Source organism: Myodes glareolus, chromosome 10, assembly GCF_982192425.1.
Source record: "Myodes glareolus chromosome 10, mMyoGla1.1, whole genome shotgun sequence".
Taxonomy (NCBI): Eukaryota; Metazoa; Chordata; class Mammalia; order Rodentia; family Cricetidae; genus Myodes; species Myodes glareolus.
In genome coordinates, this window is record NC_142035.1 from 87,867,059 (window position 1) to 87,888,196 (window position 21,138).

The following is a 21,138-nucleotide window of genomic DNA, read 5'->3' on the forward strand; positions in this document are numbered from 1 at the left end:
ATTTAAATGGAGGAACGGAAGGTGGCGGGAAGGGACTGAGAGGAGAGGAAGGAGGGGAACTATATTTGGGATGTAATATATGAGAGAAGAATTTTTTTAAAATATTTATTTATTATGTATACAATATTCTTTCTGAGTGTATGCCTGAAGGCCAGAAGAGGGCACTAAACCTCATTACAGATGGTTGTGAGCCACCACGTGGTTGCTGGGAATTGAACTCAGGACCTTCGGAAGGGCAGGCAATGCTCTTAACCACTGAGCCATCTCTCCAGCCCATGAGAGAAGAATTTAAAAAAAAAATTAAACTGGGAGTTTAATTCCAGCACTGGAGAGGCAGAGGCAGGCAAGACTCTGAGTTTAAGGAAAGCTCAATCTACACGGTGAGTTCCAGACCAGCCAGAGCTACACAGTGAGACTGTCTTGAAAAACTGGAGACAGAATTTCATAATACAGCCTTAGCTTGCCTAGAACCCATTATGTAGATCAGGCTGGCCCTGTGCCTGAGTGCATGTATGTGCACCACAAGTATGAAGAGCACATGGAGATCAGACAAGGGCACCCAATCACCTGGAGCTAGAGGTACAATGGGGTGTGAGCCAACATCTGAATTGACTCAGCTTCATCTTTGGAAACTGAACTCAGGTCCTCTGGAAGAACAGCCAGTTCTGAGTCATCTCTCCACCCACCCAAGATCAACTTTTTAAATTTCTGTATCAAAGCCAGTGTTTCCAACAATGGATCTTCTCACCTGACCACCTGACCACCCTGCTCATGGTTCTGGCTCCAGCTCCACGTGCTTGCTTCTTTAATTTCATGAGGTTCTATTGGTGGACATTCCAGAGAGCGGGGAAGAGAGCACACAGCAAGTGGTATTTCTAGCTGGGTCTTGCTAGTGCCCATCCTGGGTGGCCAGGAGCCCCTTGACTTCTAGAGACAGGAAGGCTGACAGTGTTATTGTGAAATCATTTGAATATTGTGAGGTGCTTTGCATAAGATGGCATGATTTGCATACAGGGAGGAAGACATCTTTAAAATCCAAGTGTGGTCTTCGCTAAACATCTTCTCCTTGTGGCAAAGAATCTGATTGGGCATTCTGTTTCAGAACTTTCATAAGGGCCCAGAAGCACATCCTGGGAGTCGTATGGATCTGGTGAGGAAAGCCAGACAGGAAGCTTTTGAAAGGAGCTCGTAGCCTAGAAAGCACAAATGTTAAAGAGTATATCAGCTGGGAGTGGCGGCGTAGGCCTGCTGTGGTACCCTCTTAATCCCAGCACTCGGGAGGCTGAGGCAGGCGGATTTCTGAGTTCAGGGCCAGCTTGATCTACCAAATGAGTTCTAGACAGCAGCGTTACACAGAGAACCCTGTTTTGGTGGGGAAAAGAGTATAAGTGTTGGGGGTGTATCTGATAGAATGCTTGGTCCGGCAATGCATCAGTCAGGTGTAGGAGTGCACGCCTGCAATCAGGAGGTCCAGACACTCTAGTCATCCTCTGCTACATGTCAAGTTCAAGGACCTTATATCACAACGTATCAATAAATAAACCAGGAGTGTGGCACAAGTCTTTAATCCCAGCACTGAAAAGGCAGAGGTAGGCAGATCCTGTGAGTTCAAGGCCAGCTTCATCTAGTTCCAGGAAAAGCCAGGGCTACACAGAGAGTACCAGTCTCAAAATAAAATACATTAAACCAATAAACAATGAAGAAATATATATGCAACACACACACTGAAGTAGGTGAGGCATCAGCTGCATTGTGAGTTCAGTCTCCTCAGAGCACCCAGAAAGAAAAAGTGACCAGCTACAGATTTAGAGAGCTGCCAGAGGAGGTGAAGGCTAATGAAACCAGAGACCCTCACTCTGTCACAAATGTTCTTCTGCACCGGTTGCTGGCTGATTCCTAGAAAAGGACGCAAAGGAGATTTTAGGCCACATTTGTACTGTGTTCAGGCTTAGAAATGAGGTGGCTATCACAGGCCCTAGGTACATCCAAGTTGAATTCTGGCTCTGCCATTTGTGTGACTGCCATAAACCGACACAACAGTCAGTACACATCTAATAAAAATAAGGAACTGCCAGGCGGTGGGTGGTGCACGCCTTTAATCCCAACACTCGGGAGGCAGAGGCAGGGGGATCTCTGAGTTCGAGGCCAGGACAGGCACCAAAGCTACAGAGAAACCTTGTCTCAAAAAGACCAAAAAAAAAAAAAAAAAAAGCTAGTTCCAGGACAGGTTCCAAAGCGCTACTGTCTCAAAAAAAAAAAAACCGAGGAATTGGTGAGATAACCCTAATTACTAAGTGGTACATAGTGGGTGCTCAATAAAAAGCTACACTAAATCAGAGAACTACAGTAATTATTGTCATTATTTGCTCCAGTAGAGTTCAGGCCCAGCTTGTGTAGGGTTAAGAGAACACAAAGCCCTTTGTGCCAGGTTTGGAATTCCAGGGCACAGGGTCTGGAAACATGTATTGGACCTCAAAGGGTTACTGTCCTGGAGACAGTGGCCTGAGGTTCCAAGTGAAAAACCAAAGCATAAAAATAATTCGATGAGTAAGAATAAAATTCCCTCTTCTGAGGTACCGGGGCCAGGCCCCTTCTTGTGGCAGGCACTTCCCCTTTCCCTAGCTCATGGAGGAGCCAGGCCCGCTGGCTGCTATCCCGGGACGGAGCGGTGTGGCGGCCACGCGCGGCCTCGTGTGGCCACTGCTGGGACTGCATTCCCAGAAGGCAGGCAGCGGCCACTCTCAAGCCCCGCCGCCCCGTTGGTCGCGGTCCCCGCGTGGCTGCTGCCCTCATCTACCTAAGCTTGACTAAAAGCGGTGCCCGCGGGTCTACCCACTTCCGTCCTACCCTCTCCACAGCCCCGTAATCCGGCCCGAGCGGAAGTGCACTGACCGCGCGGGTCCCCCATGACTAAGAAGCGGAAGCGCCCCCCCGCCGCCGCTCCGTCTAGCCCCTCGGAGCCGGGCACGTCTGGTTCCGGATTGTCCCGTGTGACGTGGCTGCACGCCGGGGGTGGCTCCGGGCCGGGGGCCTAGTGGCGGGGCCGGGCGAGGCAGAGTCGGGGCGGGGCGCGAGCCTGCAGCTGGATGGCCGGGCCTGCCCGGAGCGCTGCAGCTGCTGCCGCCGCCACCTCTGCCACCGCTGCCACCGCACGGTGAGTCGCTGGACCCTCAGGCCCGCGTCCGGGGTGGGATGGACCGTGTCGATTCCCAAACCGGCTGCGACTCGTCCAGAGTCTAGGAGTGGAACTTGCCTGCTTTTGACTCTTCCTTACTGCTGTCGTCCCACACTCTGCCCCTCATCTCTCTCGGCTGCCCCGCTTCTCTCCTTCCACCAGATACTCTCTGGCTCACTTTCTTGACTCTCCTTTCTCTTGCCTTCTCCGTTCTCTCCATACTCCATACTTCCAAGTCTGTGATCCCCTCGCCTCTGCATGACCCGCCAAGGACTTGACTTGGCTAGGGCCTGCCTTGGTTTGGTACCAGTGAAGCCTCGCTTTTTTTTTTTTTTTTTTTTTTTTTTGGCGGTGGTAGCTGTAGGGGGTCTCACTAATTAAGGCCTTAAGATCCCAGATATAGGTTTCTACTCACCAACCAGAGGGAGGAAACTGAGGCAGTTCAAGGTCACAGTCAGTAAAGACAGGGCAGACCACATTTAAACTTTCCAGATTGAGCTTCTTGCTTGGTTGACTCACATCCCCATCCGGTGATCTGTCTGCAGAACACAATCCTCCAGGCCTCCTCTGGCACATGGCTTAAGTTCTCCTCCATGCCATCAGCTACCTGCATTATCAAGCTCATCTCATACCCGTACCTCTGTGAGGGAGGCATTACCCAGATCATTCCCTGATGGACCAGACTGGGAAGGGGCAACAGGAATCACCCCTTAGTCAGACAGCTTAAAATCTACATCACCAAATTAGTTAGCCACAAATCGTCATAGCCTGTGCTCCTGCATCTGTGAGGCATCTCTTCTTTTCTGCTCCACTTGTCTCTTGGTACCCAAGAGATCGTTTAGGGGGAAGAGGTTTGGACCACTGCTTAGTTTCTCCACCTGTGCTCCTCGTGCCAGCCCATCAAGCTCATTGCTGGCCTTGACCCTGGAGTGTCTTCACAGGCACATCCTGGCAGCCAAGCCTCTCCTGGCAGCTAGAGACACCCAGCAGGGATGGGCTCTCCGGTGGCTGACAGTGTCTCACCCAGTCATTAGGGAAAGTTTAGCCTCAGGCAAACACATTGACACACAGGCTGGAGCCAGCTCAGAAGGAAAAAATGTGCGGTTCTTGGGAGAAGTGTAGAGGAGCAGATCCCCTTTGCTGTGCTCACCCACCCTTGGGAGCCAGCAGGAGGGTGATTTGAGACAGGGGAGGAGATGCTGTGTTTCCTAAGTGGGTATGCGGTCCAAGGAGGCAGCTCACATAAGCAGTCTTTGTGTTTTCTAGCAGCTGGCATGCCTGGATGTCCCTGCCCTGGCTATGGTATGGCAGGCCAAAAGGTCCTTTTCCTCACTGTCCTTGCCCTGGATCTCCTGAGAAGGGTTGGAGGTTCTCAACCAGCCCTCCGGAGCCTGGGGGCTGCAGCTGCCTGTCGCCTGGATAATAAAGAAAGCGAGTCCTGGGGTACTTTGCTGAGTGGGGAGCGACTGGACACCTGGATCTGCTCCCTCTTGGGCTCTCTCATGGTTGGACTCAGTGGGGTTTTCCCCTTGCTGGTCATTCCCCTGGAGATGGGGACCATGTTACACTCAGAAGGTGAGTGGCCTTTCAGTGGCCGAGAATCCGCTCAAAGGGAAGGAAACATACTGCTTGCTCTTGGAAAAATGCTGAGTCTCATGTACCAGGTACACTGTGTCTGGGATGGAGAGCAGTGTCACCTTGATCCTGTGGGAAGATGGTATACATATTCAATTGTTCATTCATTTATGCATCTGTTTCTTACTTCATTCAGCAAACATTCCCCAGACTTGGTATGAACAATGGCTGGCAATATGGCTGTCACATTACCTAGGCTCAAATCCTGGCTCTGCCACCCACCAACTAAGTAGAACATGGCAAATCACTTAATCTCACTCTGCCTTAGTCTGCCAGACTTTAAAATAAGGCTAATAGATCTGAGCATGTCGTTCAGTAGTAGAATGAGTGCCTCACATGTTCAAGGCCTGGGCTTGTGAGTTTTAGATGAGCACTTGGAGAGGACTGCCTGGTGCAGGGAGGGCAGGCGTTTACAGGCTCATGCTGAACCTGAGAGGTGAGCAAGTGCTGCCTGCCCTCCCGTTTTGGTTAGTGGTCTAAAGGCTAGGGATGTAGCACAGTTGCTATTGTACTTGTCTGGTGCACAGGAAGTCAGTCGCCAGCACTGAATAAAGCTGGATATGGTAGCTCTTACTGAAAATCCCAGAACTTGAGTGAAGGCAGAAGAATCAAGGTTATCTTTATTTAGCTACATAACCAAGCAGAAGTCAACCTGTGCTATGTGAAACCCTTTCTCAAAGTATAAAAAGAATGTAGGGGCTGGAGAGATGGCTCAGCTATTAAGAGCACAGAGGATTCAGATTCAATTCCTAGCATTCATGTCAGGCAGCTCACAACTGTCTGTAACTATAGTTCCAGCATGATCCTCTAGGCTTGGCAGGCACCTGCATTCATAAACATGCATATAATTTAAAAAAGAGTAAATCATTTAAAAAGTAAAAGAAGGGCCCATGGAATGGCTCAGTGGACAAAAGTGCTTGCCCTACAAGCCTGTCAAACCCATGTAAAGGAGGATAGAGAGAAGACACTCTACAAAGTTGTCCTCTGTGCACCACACATCACACACACACAATAGTAATAAAATAAATGGATAAATAGAATGACTACCCTTAGCCTTTCACCATCTGCCACGCTCCTGGATGATGGTTGCTACCAGTTGTGAACCGTCTTCCTGGAACCTGCCATGCCATGCAATGTGTCCTTCAGACAACCCAGGGATGGGGTAGCTCTGGTAAAATGTGTGAGGCGTGGCAGGGTCCGTGCAGGATGCACTTGGAGTATTGACTACATTCTACAAGTGGGAAGCATTTGCTTTCTGGCTAACTTGGAAACAGCAGTGTCCCCTGGGGGTCACCCCACCACCAGCGGCATCTGCCCTCTAGGCCGAGGAGCACTTCCAAATCTGGACATGTAAGTCGTAAAAGTCCCTAAGTTTCTGTCAGTTTTCTACAGGCGGCACTAACTGAGGCAAGATATTCCCATTGAATGAACATTTGCTTTATGCTTTGTTGTTTAATTCTAATGCGATTTGTACATGGGGAAACTGAGTCTCTTCCAGTATCTTCCAGGTACCAGCAGATGGATTGGAGAGCTGGAACTTGTCAGGGGCCAAGCCCATTTCTTAACCAATATGCAGTAGTCAGTGAGTCCACAGTGGTTCCTCAGAGTTTTATGTTCCTACTGAGCACTCTGTAGGTTGGGGAAGAGCTACCCAGAAAAGCAGTAGTCTTTGGAAATCCAGCCTTTGGAAGCTTGCAGCCTAGAAATGGGTGCACTTGGGAGCACAAGCTCAGCCTAGGACCTCACGTCTCTGCTTTGCAGCTGGAGCCTGGCGTCTGAAGCAGCTGCTCAGCTTTGCCTTAGGTGGACTCTTGGGCAATGTGTTTCTGCACCTGCTGCCAGAGGCATGGGCTTACACCTGTAGCATCAGTCCCGGTGAGTGAGACCACAGGGCAGGATAGGAGGGCAGAACCGATACCCATGCCCTGGCTGGCCTAGGCCCTGCTGGCTCTACAGAGAGGGCCATGGGAGGGATATGGGAAGAGAGATTCAGAAAACCTTGTCTAAGAGGGAAGGTCGAATTCCAATGCCCTGGCTTCTTTTGGGAGCTGCTTGTTCAGTAGGTGCCCCTCTCAAACCTCCTCCCCAAACTAGCCCTGATCTAGGCCCTATTCCAAATGACTCCCTTCTAGCCACTGGCTTGGCATGGCCTGTTAGTGCTCCCCCTGCAGGTGGTGAAGGACAGAGTCTGCAGCAGCAGCAACAGCTGGGGCTATGGGTCATTGCTGGCTTCCTGACCTTTCTGGCATTGGAGAAGATGTTCCTGAATAGCACGGAGAAGGAGGGCCCCAGCCAGGTAAGCCACAAGATCCAGAGCCCGGATATCTCGGTTTTGTTTTTTGTTTTCTGCTTCTAAAGTAAGTAAAAAAAAAAAAAAAGTAAAATAAATTCCCAGGGCCCGGAGAAGCCCAGGGTCTGAGTCTCTCCTGGCTCTTCCCTGAGAGCTGTGGAAGGGTGGGCCAACTTTAGGAAACTCCCAAGAATGGCAGTGTCATCCTCTGAAGTAGTTTGATCTCATAGATGGATAATGGCAGACTGTGGGGTCTAATGAGTCTGATGATGGATCAGCAAAGTCTAGCTAGATCAAGGAGATATTCTGTCTCTTGTCCCCTCTCTTTCTGTCTGCCTGTCTGAGTGGGGGGCATCTAATGTCACCTCTCTCTCCTTCTTCTGGCCGTAGGCCCCCAGCAAAGACCCCACTGCTGCCGCGCTCAATGGAGGCCACTGTCTGGCCCAGCCGGCTGCAGAGCCCGGCCTGAGAGCCGTGGTCCGGAACCTCAAAGTGAGTGGCCCAGGAGGGCCCCCCTCCTGCAGCTGCAGAGCTGAATGGCCAGCTCAGCTCTGCCTGCCTGGCTCAGCCCGGCTTTCTCTCCCTTCACCCAGGTCAGTGGCTATCTCAACCTGCTGGCCAACACCATAGACAACTTCACTCATGGGCTGGCTGTGGCCGCCAGCTTCCTTGTGAGCAAAAAGGTAAGGGGTGGGGCAAGCAGAGCTCTGGCATTTCTGGTGGAAATGATACTAATATCTACCAATTTGATCAACCTCCGAAAGAAAGTCTCTGCTTCTTGCTTTTACTAGCAGTGTCTTTGTGAAGCCTCCGTCCTGTCCCTCTGCTGGATGCTGCTATAGCCTCTCCATTATCTCCCTTCAACTTTATTGTCCTCAAAGATGGTTGTTTGCATGTCTGCACTGGCGTTACACGTTTGTGTGCTCTTGGAGGCCAAAAGATCCCCAAACTGGAATTGGATCCTCTGGAGCTGGAGTTATAGCAGTTGTGAGCTACCTAATGTGGGTGCTGGGAACTGAACTCAGGTCCTCTGGAAGAGGAGTAAGCACTCTTGACCTCTAGTCCCCCACCTCTGTTGCATCTTTTGTTCCCTTCCACTGTTCTTGTTGCCAGCCCTCACTTGGATGCCTCTCCCTTCACATCCTACCTACTGTCATCTGTGCTCTGGCCCCATGGTCTGTCTATCCCAACACTAGGTAGTCGCTGTGTCCTCTTCCTCCCAAACTCCTCAGCCCTCAGACCCCAATTGAAATGTACTTCTAAGAGGCACTTGCCACTCCCGTCCCCAGTTAGGCACCCGTCTATACTCTTCCTCACAGCACTCTCCAGATGGAGCCATACAGGTGCTTGTTTTGTGCACCCAGCCTGCAGCTTAGGGGTTGCACTGTTCCAGTGTGCTATGAATGCAGCCCAGCACGTCTGTAGGTGAATACCACGTTGCAGTGTTGAGGCTGTCAGTACTGACTGAGGGCAGCCTCTTTGTCTCCTTCAGTCACTGCTCTTTCCTGTAGCTACAGTGTCCCGCCCAGAGCAGACTCAAAGCAGAACACTTGTTTGTAGAGACTGGGTATGGGGTAAACCTAGTTACCCAGCAAAGGCATCAGACTCAGACTCCCATCTCTGCAGATTGGGCTTCTAACCACCATGGCCATCCTCCTGCATGAGATCCCCCATGAGGTAAGTGCCCAGATCCCAAGGTTTCCATGTTCAGCATGGGTATGGCACTTGGCCAGGGCTTTGGGGTGGGCCTTGCCCACAGGAGTGGTCTGGAGAAGGGGCACCGCTTCATTAGGTACTGGCCCAGGGGCAAGGTAGACAGGAGGCTGGGTGCTCATGTGGTCAGGCTCTGGGTGAACATCTATCTGGGCCTTTCCTCAGGTGGGTGACTTTGCTATCCTGCTCCGAGCTGGCTTTGACCGATGGACTGCAGCCAAGCTACAGTTCTCTACAGCCCTGGGAGGCCTTCTGGGGGCTTGCTTTGCCATCTGCACACAGTCCCCCAAAGGAGTAGGTATGAGAACAGTCATGTTCAGTAGAGGTAACAGCCAGACAGTGCCACTGCCCCACTATTGGGCTCATGTGCCTGGTCTCTCCTGCAGGAGGGCAGGGTACATTCAGGCCCTTGGGCTTACCACCAGCTCATCATTCCCTACAGGGGATACAGTGGTCTGGATCCTGCCCTTTACCTCTGGAGGCTTTCTCTATATTGCCCTGGTCAATGTGTTGCCTGACCTCTTAGAAGAAAATGACCCATGGTGAGTGATCTCCTGGGATGGCCACTGATGGGGCTCAGGAGGAACTGCCTTTGCCCACCCTGTCCGTGCTCCCCCCCCACAGGCACTCCCTGCAGACTGATGGGGCTCAGGAGGAACTGCCTTTGCCCACCCTGTCCGTGCTCCTCCCCCACACAGGCACTCCCTGCAGACTGATGGGGCTCAGGAGGAACTGCCTTTGCCCACCCTGTCCGTGCTCCCCCCCCCCCCACAGGCACTCCCTGCAGCAGGTGCTGCTGCTCTGCTCCGGCGCTGTGGTGATGCTGCTGCTCTCAATCTTCGTTGAGTAGCCATTCCTGACATCCCACTCTGCATAGCAAGCAATAGAGAACCAGCTTGTTCTGTGACTTCATGTGTGAGCGGCAGAGGGTGAATGCTAGGACCAGCCTCGCACTGGACAAAGGGGGTGTGCACATACAGCCATATGTGTGCAGGAGACCGACACTGTGACCCGTGTGCAGAGCCCAGAGGGCACTTGCCCAGCCAACCGTCATCTAGCAGCAAGGAACGACAGCGCTGGTGCTGGCACAGGCCTCACTTCCCACAAGAGTCCAGGGCTGCAGAGAACCCCACAACTGTCCCTCCTGGGCCTCTAACTCAAGACTAATTAAAGCTCTGCTCATATATCCAGGCCCCAAGCACCTTAGAGGCAGAGGCTGCACAGCTCTTCTTTGCTGTCTATTTTCCCAACCCTTCCTATACCACCTCTACAACCAAAGAAAGGGGAGGTAGGTGCTTTGCAGCCCTAGCCCCACTCAGCACTGAGCAGGCAGCCTCTCAAGGACCTCCGCCTAGGGGCTGCCACCCTGGTCAGCTCATGCTTCCCCATCAAATGCTTCCGGGCCTCCCAGGCACCCCCAACTGTCAAACAGCAGTCTGCAAGGCACCGAGTAATCCTCAGGCTACCAGTCTCCCAGTGCAGCTCCAAATGCTCCTGCCAGCACATGGTTCAGCAGACATGCCCCGGGCAGGGAGAATGAGCCTTGCTGCCCTTCCCTGCTCAGGCCCCTTGTCCTTTGGATTGAGTAAGGTGGGGGTGGTGAGGGCTCCACATTGTCAGTGCTCAGGAATGTGAACTGGGAGAATGCTGAAGCCATAATCCCCAACTATTTCCCTTGGCTGACATCCAGGTACTCAGCTGGCCCACTCAACAGCCAGACAACCTGCTGTTGTGGTGTTAGAGAAGTGGCCACTGAAGTCTGAATGATTCTGTAGCAGTTACGTTGTGGTTCATCTTTATCTGTAAATACCTGTTCTATAGATGTAAATAAATATTACCTAGACCACTGCCTGTTCCACATACTAGGGCGGTCAAGCAGGGCTCTGCTCAGTGCTCTGGCCAGATTCGTTACACCTGCTGTGCATCTCTGCAGGTTCCCTATTTCCCCACCTAGTTCCACTGTTAACCTTTTAGCCCAGGAATGTTTGAGCCTTCTTCACCATCACCTGATCTTATGGACCTATAAAGCTAAGAATATTTACTCCCCTGATCCCCCTTAGTAATTCTTATGAAGGGATTTAGGACCATGAAGTCATCTCCAGCTTTGACTTCAGTAGGATTATAGTTCGTTTAAGAGAGTTGTGTGACATCACACTATAATCTCAGCATCCAGAAATGGTGGCAGAAGGATCTGCAGTTAAAAGGCCAGCCTAGGCTACATGAAGCCACCATTTTGGAAAACAAGGGGGAAAAAAGGAAGGCATAGGAAGAGCATCGTATATGGCAATACATCAGGTAGAACAATGAATTCCAGGCCAGCTTGGGCTACATAAGACCCTCTCACTTGAGACATACCACCCACCTCCCAAATACAGGCAGGAGGAAAAAGGGTCTTTACCAGGCTTCCTTCCTGACTGCGCCGGTACCATAGCACAGCAAGGGGTACTGCTTCTCCATCAGCAGCTGCGGGAAGAATCCAACCCACTTTCCTCCCTAAGCCACTAAGCAGCCTTCAGCAGCCCTCTGGGTGGGATAAGTAAGTCATCTGTGCTGAGTCTAGTGCAAGCAGGTGGGACACCTAAGCAGCTACCTCCTTAGCTGGGAATGCTCAGCTGTTCCAGCATCACATCTGTCAGGCAACTGGTCTACCTGGCTGACTTCCAGGGACCTCAGGACAGAAAGGTTCAAGCCCGTTGTCTTTCAGCAAGTGCTCAGGGCAGAGCTGTGGTGTGAAGCCCAGCTGGGAGGCTGACAAGCACAAGTATCACTGTTCACACTGTACTCAGCCCAAGGGGTTAGAAGGGGTTCTGCTGTACTGAGGAAGCCAGGTGATGGTGCCTGCACATTTACTTGCTCATGACCAAGAACACATTCTCTCTGGTTAGAAAGGAGGAGGGGACACCTAAGCCCAGGCCAGAGGACAAAATCAGAAGCCCTTTAGCTGCTCAGCTCCTAGAGCAAGACATAATCATACTACAATCAACAGGCAGCATGCAAAGCTCAGAGAGCCAGCACATGTGGTAGGTTACTGAGGAGAGCTGGCAAGGAGAGCAAGGGGAAGAAAGAAAAGTGCCAAGGAATTTTTGCCCCTTTTTGGCAATAAGGTGGAATTTTGAGGATTAACAGCTTTGAAAGGCCATTCTGGGCTGTCAAAATAACTCACTGAAAAGATGAATGATGGGGCAAACAAGGTGGCATATGCCTTTAATCCTAACATTCTAGACTAATCTCAGAGGCCACAAGCGACGAGTTCAACGCCAATCTAATCTACATAAAGTTCCAGGCTAGCCAAGACTTCATAGCAAGAATCTGTCTCAAAATAAATAAATAAATAAAATTAAAAAAAAATTGATGCCACCTCATTTCATTACGCTATAATTTCAGCCCAGTTGCTTGTGTCTGTAAAATGGGTACACCCAGGTTAGTGAGATGGATCAGTGGGTAAAGGTACTTACTGCACAAACTTGTTGATCTAAGTTCGATCCCTAGAACCCAGGTAAAGGTGGAAGGAGAGAACTGACTCCACAAAGCTGTCCTCTGATGGACATGTATCTTAACTACATGCACATACACAAAGTAAAAATAATACAGCGGCTATCCTGATAAAAAAAAATATGCATTAAGACCTATTTGGGGCAGGGATGTGTCTCAGGTAGTAGAGTGCTTGCCTAACCCTGGGTTCTATCCCAGCACCACAAAAAACTGGAATGGTGGGAGCTGAAGAGACGGCTCAGAGGTTAAGAGCACTGATGCTCTTCCACAGAACCTGAGTTCAATTCCCAGCAACCACATGGTGGCTCTGTAATGAGATCTGGTGCCCTCTTCTGTCATGCAGGTAAACATGCAGACAAAACACTGTATACGTAATATATAATCAATCGTAGAAAAAAAATGGGAATGGTGGGACATGCCTATAACCTCTGGCAGCACCGCCAAGCCCAAAGGCTGTGGACGCCCACACAGCAAGGCAGCAGCAGAGTAAGGCCGGGAGAGAGCAGCACGACAGGTTAGGCCTGAAGGGCCCCGGGAGAAACAGGATGCCCACAAGCCAGGGTAGTGCGGTTTATTTCGAGAACCAAACCCCTACATCTTGACTGTATATGACAGCAAGAATTAGACCAGAGCACTGCAATGCTAGGTGGGCAACTCTGGCTTCTCTTCAGGCTCTTCCTTTGGGTACTTCAAGGCTGCAAGCCTCTAAAATAGTCAGAGCTGTGGCAGGGAACAGGAGAGAGAAGACTTAAGGAGACTTTGGGGAGGAGATAGAAAAGACTCTAGGAAACAGCTGTGCCCTGTACCTCCCTGCCACAGTGAGATTTTTGATGCTGTAGCTCCTGAGGAAAAGACCTTCTTCTCCATACATGCCACTCCCACCCAGAGTCCACGAGGATGAGACAAACAGGTGGCAAGGAACGGAAAACACCTTTTATTATCAACTTCTGCCCATGCCTCAGTGGGCTAACTAGAGGTGCTCCTAGGCATAGTACTGCAGGTTGGCTTTCTTCTTGGCCTGCACCTCTAAGATGCCCTCCATGTAGTCCTCGTGGGTAAGCTCCGTAGCACCTCTGCGCAGTGCGATCATACCCTGCAGTCATTACAGATATGGTCTAGTGTGGCCCCCTGAATCCTGAGCCCAACTTCCAAAGGCCTGGGACCCTGATCTATCCAGGGAAAAGGCAAGGCTGAAACAACCCACCAATCCCCTAGCAACTCACCGCTTCCACACACACGGCTTTGCACTGGGCCCCATTGAAGTCATCAGTGCAACGGGCTAGCTCCTCATAGTTCACGTCAGGACTGGAGAAAGGACAGACACCACAGAGCTTGATTACTCACGGAGAGGGAACGTGAACGGGAAGACGTCTTACTATGCACCCACCAAACAATAGTCAACTTGCTTTCTGCTGGCAAGTTGCTTTCTTTCATTATAAAATAAGGGTTGAAGATTAATGAGATTAGACAAAGCCACTTATAAGATCTCTGATACTCCCATCTCCTAGAACCCTGCCATCTGAGACTCCAGTAACCAAATCTGCCTGAGGCAAGGAAACAAGGGGTTCTGTAGACGAAAGATAATGCCACAGATCGTGCATTAGTCAGCAAAGTGCAGCCACCACATCTGTCCTCTTATGCCAAGCACTGTACTTAAGACACCATCATGGCACTTGGTAGTGGCGGTGGCGCACACTCGGGAGACAGAGGTAGGCGGATCTCTGTGAGTTCAAGGCCAGCCTGGTCTACAGAGTAAGTTCCAAGATAATCAGAGATACGCAGAAACCTTGTCTCAGGGGAAAAACAACAACAACCACCAAAACATCATCATGGCCAATTCTCAAAGTGGAGTAATTATCCCCAAGTTTCAAATAATAGAACATGCTTAGAAGGTCAGGTCACCTGCTGAAAGTTGTACAGGTCTAAGCTCAAATCATTGGTCCTGGTAAGATTCTCCTAAGTCATGCTGGGCTATGCCTACCTACTGGGCTGTGGAATCTATGTGTTTTCAGATGGGAGGATGAGGTGCAGGTGACTTTGAGGACCACACCACCTAGAAGTAGGGTCTGAGTCCCAGCAAAAACTCTTAGACAGTAGAGGAAAAATGGAGGCTATGTGCATGCATAGGAAGGGGAGGGGCGGTCAGTGGCTGGGCAACACAGTACAGGGGGGATGAGAACCGAGGGTCCAAAAATGTCTTGCAGCTGACCTGACATTCATCTTCCGTGAGTGGATCTGCATGATTCTGGCCCGGGCCTCCTCGTTGGGCATCGGGAACTCAATCTTGCGGTCCAGGCGTCCTGAGCGGAGCAGGGCAGGGTCCAGGATGTCCACTCTGTTAGTGGCTGCAATTACCTAAGGAATAAGAGAAGCAGCAGCTTGAACTGAAAAATAGTGAATCCACCCACAGGCACGAGTCATGGTTGTAACAGGAGGCAGTTCAGGGTGACAGTACCGGAGCCCCGGGTCAGCCCGACAGCTGAGCTGCATTTTTTTTATTCACCTTTACTTGGGTGTTGGGCTGAAAGCCATCCAGCTGGTTCAGAAGCTCCAGCATGGTCCTTTGCACCTCCCGGTCCCCTGCCTTTTCACTGTCGAAGCTGCGGTGTACAGGAGCCCGAGATGCCAGAGACATCACGGCATAAGCACAGGCTATTCCAACTTGTCCAGGGAAATGGTTGCCTCAACTTGAGGCTCCCAGCCCAGGGACTGGCACAGAGAAAGGTATCACCAATAGTTAACTGCAGCATTCAAAAAAGCTTGCAGAGGCTTCTGGGATCAGATGCTTAGCTGACAACAGACAGTGAGCAGAAACAGCCAGGGCTAGGGCTGTGGCTCTGAGCAATGTGTGATCCCACAAAACTTTGCTCAGAGAATCAGGAGCCTAGGCATCCAACCCCATCCCAGGAAGGGTTCTTGAGTCTGAAGACAATGAACAGGAAAGAGCCGAAAGTCAATTGGACACTGGGAGGGTGTCCAGAGTGGGGGCAGAGACCGGAAGGACAGTCACACAAATATAGCGCTTATGCTAAGGAGCAATGGGGTAAACAATTAGAAGGGCTTTAAATAGGATCTCTGTGTGTAACAGATTTTGAATACATGTGAGATGACTGCATTTCTTTTTGAGAGAAATGTGGCAGCTGTGAGAATTTAGGAAGCAGAAAAACAGAAGCATTACTACTCAGGGAGGAGGGAGGAGCAGGATGGGAAAGAGCTGTAATTTAGTTGAGTTGGGATTTGAGCTCCCACCCCATCCCTCACCCCCAGGAACCCTTGAAGTCTTTAGCACACTCCCTTACCGCTTGGTACCAATGGCATCCAATTCATCAATGAAGATGATAGATGGCGCCTTCTCCTTGGCCAGGGCAAAAGCATCACGGACCAGCTTGGCGCCATCTCCAATAAACATTTGCACCAGCTGGGGGCCTGCCAACTTCAAGAAGGTTGCCTGAGAGAGAGAGAGGGGACAGACCAGTCCAAAGGCCCAAGAGGCTCCAAGAATCTTTAAGCCCATTTCATATAGTTTCAATCCACCCACCTCCTACTCAGTGGCCCCTGCACACACCTTGGTCTGAGCTGCACAAGCTCGGGCAAGCAGAGTCTTCCCTGTACCAGGCGGCCCGTACATCAGCACTCCTTTTGGAGGCTGGATACCCAAGTTCTCGAACTTCTCTTTGTGGTTCATAGGCAGGACAATGGCCTCTACCAGCTGCCAGGAAGAAGTCCTGGGTGAGCAGAGTGATGCCCTGAGGGATACACCCCAGCCTAATCTGCCTGTTTCTTATTCTAATGCAGACTTCTACTCCCCCTCTCCTACAACACATTAAAGTCCCCATTTCCCACCCTAAGGACAGTCACTCTAGAACAGCAGGCCCTGGCCCGGGTTGGGTACATGGCTCAGCTGTTCAATCACGAAGAACTGAGTTCAAATCTCTAGCACCCATGGAAAATTCAGACATGAACCTAAGTCTATAACCCCAGTGCTGTGGAGACAGAGTCAGGAGGATCACGAGCCTAGTTCCAGGTTCAGAGAGGGACCATGTCTCATAGGAAGAAGGTGGAGTTTTTTGTGCATGCATGCAACCTGCACATGTGCTGACATCACACACACTGAAGGAAGGAGTAGCCTGAGTGGAGCTTCTGCACTAGCCCTTTCTGTGCCCTTGGGTAACCCCTCCAATCTCTCTGGAATCCAGGCTATTAGCAGTTAACACTGCTTTTTGGCTTTTTCCTCCATAAGCAACTCTTTTACAAGGATAAAGGCACAATGAGGGAATACAATCTGGTCAAATAAGTGAAAAAAACTACAAAAGGCTGGCAAGGCTGCTGGCAGCGGCCATGCCTCCCTCACCTCCTGGATCTGCTTGTCCAGGCCCCCGATGTCACTGTATTGCTCTGTGGGCCGCTCATCCACTTCCATGGCCTTCACCCGAGAGTCATATTCTGTGGGCAGGGTCTCCAGGATCAGATAGGAGTCTTTGTTCACACCCTGAGGACAAAGCATGGAGCTTGTGCATTTGTCCCACTCTGCCTAAAGGGCTAGGGGAAGAAAGCTACAGGATGGGGGAAATACAAGAATCACAGATTGCGGGAAGAATTCCTGCTACAGCGCCAAGTTCAGAAGCAACAGTGACCTAAGGCAGTGTAAGTGCACTGGAGAAGCCCTGCCTGGGATCAGGCAACACTCACCACCAGGTCTCCTGGCTTCAGCTTCTCTGCATCCACCAAGCCGATCACTGGCAGGAAGTATGTCTTCAGGAAAAATTACAGGCAGTTTCAGCTACTTCCTCACTGAAGCTCCCCAGTGCTGCCCTTTGCCCTCTGTCTACTACTGAGCCAGCCTTACTTGTCGTGTGGAAGTTTTGATCACAGCACACTTGCCCTTCCTCTGTGAGTCCAGGTCAATATTGGCACCATCCTCCTCCTGGTCATTGGGATCAACGTCCAGCAACTAAGAAGGAAAATAAGCCCAATCCCTTGAACTTTCCCAGAGTCCACTGCTGTGTGGGCCAAAACAATTCCCCACACTCACAAGGCCACAGACCCTACTTAGCTCTCCAAACTAGCATTAAGCTTAATAAAATACACTTGAGTCAAGCAGTGGCGGTGGTGCACACCTTTGACCCCAGCCCCAGAGCAAGCTCCAAAACAGCCAAGGCTACACAGAGAAACCTTGTCTCAAAACAAACAAACAAACAAACAAAAATAAAACACCAAAAATAAAATGAATGAACAAAAATGATATACTAGAGGCTTGATAAAATCTTTGCTTCTATGGTGCTTCTGTATGCAAAGTTCATGACGTCAGTGCAGGCCTGTGTCTAGGAAGTGAGTCTCTGGAGGTATAAGGTCTAAGGGAGTTTGGCTTCAATGCTTGAATCAGCTCTACCCCTATGGGCCCCATCCCAAGATGTCTCCTAGCCCCAAGACATCTCCACACCCCCTCTTCCCCTCCACACATATACACACCTCAATGACGTTGGAGACAAGGTATGGCAAGGTTTTGTTCACTTTGATTTTTTCACTGTTCTCTTTGATTTTATCTTTCATGGCTTGGAGTTCATGGGTGACTCGCAACACTTCACTCTTCATGATCTGGTAAGAAAAAAATAAACGTTCAACCCTGATTCAGTTTTAGGGCCCTGTTGACATCAGACTGGGAGACCTATCCAATGAGGTCAAAGGCTTTCTGAAGACCCAGCCTGTCGGTGTTGCAGAAGTCAAGACAAGATGCCAGTATGAAAACTTCCTGGTGAAGTAGCTGTAGAATAAAGGGATAGTGGTGGTGGTGAGACGGAGACTTATTAAAAAGATTGGTGCTGGGCAGTGGTGGCACAAGACTTTAATCCCAGCACTCGGGAAGCAGAGGCAGCTGGATCTTTGTGAGTTCGAGGCCAGCCAGGGAAGACTCCAAAGGTACAGAGAAACCCTGTCTGAGGAAAAAAAAAAAAAAAAAAAGATTGGTGCTTTAAGACAGTCTCATGTAGTCCAGGCTGACCTGTTTGTCCCTTATCCTCTTTTAAGAGTTAGTTTTCTTTTTTGCTTTCTCTGGTTCCAGGAGATAGGCTCCAAGCTTCCTGCATTATGATTGTAAAGAAAGGAGACTGGGGTCGGCGGGGCGAGTCTTGTTGGGACTCCACCACATGCACCGGAGCCAGGCGCCTACCTTGATCTCACTGTCCAACAGCCGTGTGCGCTGGATGATCTCCTCTGTGGACATCTTGAGCACCTCCTCCCCAATGCCATCTTGCTGTTTAAAGAAAGGAAGAAATACTTATTTACTCTTACTAAGAGCTGCCGTCCCACAGTCCCCACAGCTCCCTCACAGCCTACTCCTAACAGCAGGATGAAGAAGTCGGGTCGTCTGCCCAGGTCCCAAGCTCGGTGCCCAGTTCGAAGCGGACCTGGGACTCCCGGCCACCTGCTTCCCAGCCCTTCAAGAATGTCACGCACTCTGGCCCAAGCTCCGGGACGCCCCTCCGTCTCCCGGGACTCACCTCCGCTTCATCCCACACGGTCGCCATCTTCTCCTGCCGAGTCACTGGACTCTCGGGCGTCGGCAGCAGATTCATTTCCTGCATGAAGAGGCCGAAACAGGGAGTGCGCCCGAGCCCCTGCGGGAGCCCAGCGCAGCCTTTCTCAATGCCCTCTCTCCACCAGTGGCGAACTTCACCCGCGATTCCAGACTCGGCAGAATGAGCTGCGTCTCCAGAGCCGAGCGAATCTGCCGCTCGGACTCCACGAACCAAAGCCAGCACAAAGCCCGCCCAGTGGCTCGCCGGTTGCTCCCGTTTGTGCGGGAGCGATAGGTGGGCTGCTATTGGCCGGGGCACGTGGTAGGGCGGGACCTGACGCACAACCGGAAGAGGCGGGACTCGCAGAGTCTTTCGGGAAATGCAGTTTTAACCCGGCGGATAACTAAAAAGGCTTTTGCGGAGGCACAAGTTTAATGTCAGGGTCCGGGTAAACTTGAAATTGAAAGATTTGTAAAACGGGGCTGGAGAGAAGGCTGAGTGGTTAAGAGCATTGCCTGCTCTTCCAAAGGTCCTGAATTCAATTCCCAGCAACCACATGGTGGCTCACAACCATCTGTAATGAGGTCTGGTGCCCTCTTCTGGCCTGTAGGCACACAAGCAGACAGAATAAATACTGTATACATAATAAATAAATAGATAAATATTTAAAAAAAAAAAGATTTGTAAAACGCCGGGCGTAGAATCGTTCATCTTTAGTCCCAGCACTAGAGAGGCAGAGGCAGGCGGATCTCCAGAACAGCTCTCCAGCCATAAAGGGCACATCCAGCCCTGTGCAAAGGACCAGAAAAGAGAAATGTCATGCCGCCCTAGGCCACAGTTTACAACTGTGTACAAACTTCCCCCACACCCAAGGTTACTGAAGAGAAACATTAACCAGATTTTTAAATTGTTGTTTTATCGTGTGTGTGTGTGTGTGTGTGTGTGTGTGTGTGTGTGTGTGTAGGGATAGGGTGACGCTGTGTGAGTGTGGACGCACGTGGAGGCCAGAGGTTGGCATCAAGTGTTCATCACTCCACCTATACTGAGGCGAGCTCTCTTGCTGAACGTGCAAGTCACCAGGCTGGATAGGCTACATCAACTTGCCTGAGGATCCCGTCTTTGTCTCCTGAGTGCTGGGATTGGCATTTACATGGGTAATGGAGGTCGTTTCTCAGTACTGATGTTCCCAATGCTTTGAAAACAAGCAATTTACCCAGTGAGTTGTATAACATAGAGAAATTGTACTGGCACAGGCCTTTAAGCCAGCACTAGGAAGACAGAGGAAAGCAGATCTCTTTTTGAGTTGGAGACCAGCATGATATACATAAGGAGTTCGATGTAAGACAACTTACAATGACCTGTAACTCCAGTTTCAGGGACCCAACAGCCTCTTCTGACTTCTTCAGACACTGAACATATATGTGGTGCTCATAAATCACATAGGCACCCACATATACATTAAATAAATAAGTAAATCTGCTGTGGGATACTGTTTTTGCACACTGTAAAGATTTGTCATTCTTATTAGGTTAATAAAATGCTGAAGCCAGGCAGGAATATAGGCAGGGTGGCCAGACTAAGAGAATTCTGGGAAGAAGAAAGGTAGAGAGAGACACAGAACTCTGTGAGTTCAAGGCCAGCCTGGTCTACAGAGTGAGTTTCAGGACTGGCTCCATAGTTACTGAGAAAAGAAAAAAGAAAAAAAAAAAAACCTGTGTTGATAGACTGAACAGTTTATAGTTAATATAATCCTCCGTGTATTTCTTTGGGACTGAACAGCTACATGACTGGTGGGACGGAAACTTCTATCCACATAAATCTTTTTAAAAAGAAAAGCTGCCAAGTCGGAAGGTGGTGGCACACACTTTTAATCTCAGCACTTGTCAGGCAGAGGCAGGTGGATCTCTGAGTTTGAGGCCAGCCTGGTTTACAGAGTGAGTTCTAACAACCAGGATTACACAGAGGAAACCCTCTCTCAAAAAAATAAAAACCAAAAGAAACTGCCAAGCATGATGGCCAGCCTGGCTACAGAATGAGTCTTAACAAACAAACAAACAAACAAACAAACAAAACCAAAGATCTGGTGGGGGTGGTGCATGCCTTTAATCCCAGCACTCCAAAGACAGAGGCAGATGGATCTCTGTGAGTTCGAAGCCAGCTGGGTCTACAGAGCTAGTTCCAGGACAGTTAGGACCACAGAGAGAAACCCTGTTTCAAAAAATTTAAAAACAAACAAAAAACTAGATAAATCATTGTGTAACGGGGCCTCAGACTAAGGTGAGTCTGACTGACTCCATGATGGACTTGCCATTCGGATT

The 21,138-nt window shown here is 50.3% G+C and overlaps 2 protein-coding genes across 8 annotated transcripts; one reads left to right on the plus strand and one right to left on the minus strand.

Moving 5' to 3' along the window:
* Positions 1–3,005: 3,005 nt before the first annotated feature.
* On the plus strand, positions 3,006–10,659 carry Slc39a13 (solute carrier family 39 member 13). 7 transcript variants are annotated; one of them, XM_085696550.2, is made up of 10 exons: positions 3,006–3,154; positions 4,442–4,750; positions 6,572–6,685; positions 6,943–7,106; positions 7,491–7,592; positions 7,694–7,783; positions 8,727–8,777; positions 8,979–9,111; positions 9,200–9,355; positions 9,588–10,659. In XM_085696550.2, the coding sequence occupies exons 2-9, from the start codon at positions 4,450–4,452 to the stop codon at positions 9,337–9,339; spliced, it is 1,095 nt and encodes a 364-aa protein (XP_085552676.1). In that variant the 5' UTR covers positions 3,006–3,154; positions 4,442–4,449; the 3' UTR covers positions 9,340–9,355; positions 9,588–10,659. The 7 variants fall into 7 exon arrangements, with proteins under 7 accessions (XP_085552676.1, XP_085552677.1, XP_085552682.1 ...); XM_085696551.2 differs by lacking the exon at positions 9,588–10,659 and adding an exon at positions 9,438–9,577; XM_085696557.2 differs by having other exon boundaries at positions 3,007–3,154; positions 9,256–9,355.
* A 2,557-nt stretch (positions 10,660–13,216) lies between these two features.
* On the minus strand, positions 13,217–19,098 carry Psmc3 (proteasome 26S subunit, ATPase 3). Its single transcript, XM_048428403.2, has 12 exons — positions 18,803–19,098; positions 18,472–18,555; positions 17,775–17,900; positions 17,152–17,256; positions 16,995–17,057; positions 16,657–16,794; positions 15,871–16,014; positions 15,605–15,753; positions 14,809–14,905; positions 14,515–14,660; positions 13,529–13,610; positions 13,217–13,398 (listed from the first exon to the last, which is right to left on the minus strand). Exons 1-12 carry the CDS (start codon positions 18,884–18,886, stop codon positions 13,288–13,290), a joined length of 1,329 nt encoding a protein of 442 aa, XP_048284360.1. The 5' UTR covers positions 18,887–19,098; the 3' UTR covers positions 13,217–13,287.
* Positions 19,099–21,138: the final 2,040 nt, after the last annotated feature.

What these genes read in the sequence shown, in the direction of transcription:
- Slc39a13 (XM_085696557.2), top strand. Translation starts at nt 4,450, where the DNA reads ATGCCTGGATGTCCCTGCCCTGGCTATGGTATGGCAGGCCAAAAGGTC. An exon ending in AGAAGGAGGGCCCCAGCCAG is followed by an intron (nt 7,107 to 7,490) that starts GTAAGCCACAAG and finishes TTCTGGCCGTAG; the next exon opens with GCCCCCAGCAAAGACCCCAC. An exon ending in ACAGTCCCCCAAAGGAGTAG is followed by an intron (nt 9,112 to 9,255) that starts GTATGAGAACAG and finishes CATTCCCTACAG; the next exon opens with GGGATACAGTGGTCTGGATC.
- Psmc3 (XM_048428403.2), bottom strand. Translation starts at nt 18,886, where the DNA reads ATGCAGGAAATGAATCTGCTGCCGACGCCCGAGAGTCCAGTGACTCGG. An exon ending in TGAAGCCAGGAGACCTGGTG is followed by an intron (nt 16,795 to 16,994) that starts GTGAGTGTTGCC and finishes CTTTGTCCTCAG; the next exon opens with GGTGTGAACAAAGACTCCTA. An exon ending in AAGCCGTGTGTGTGGAAGCG is followed by an intron (nt 13,399 to 13,528) that starts GTGAGTTGCTAG and finishes TAATGACTGCAG; the next exon opens with GGTATGATCGCACTGCGCAG.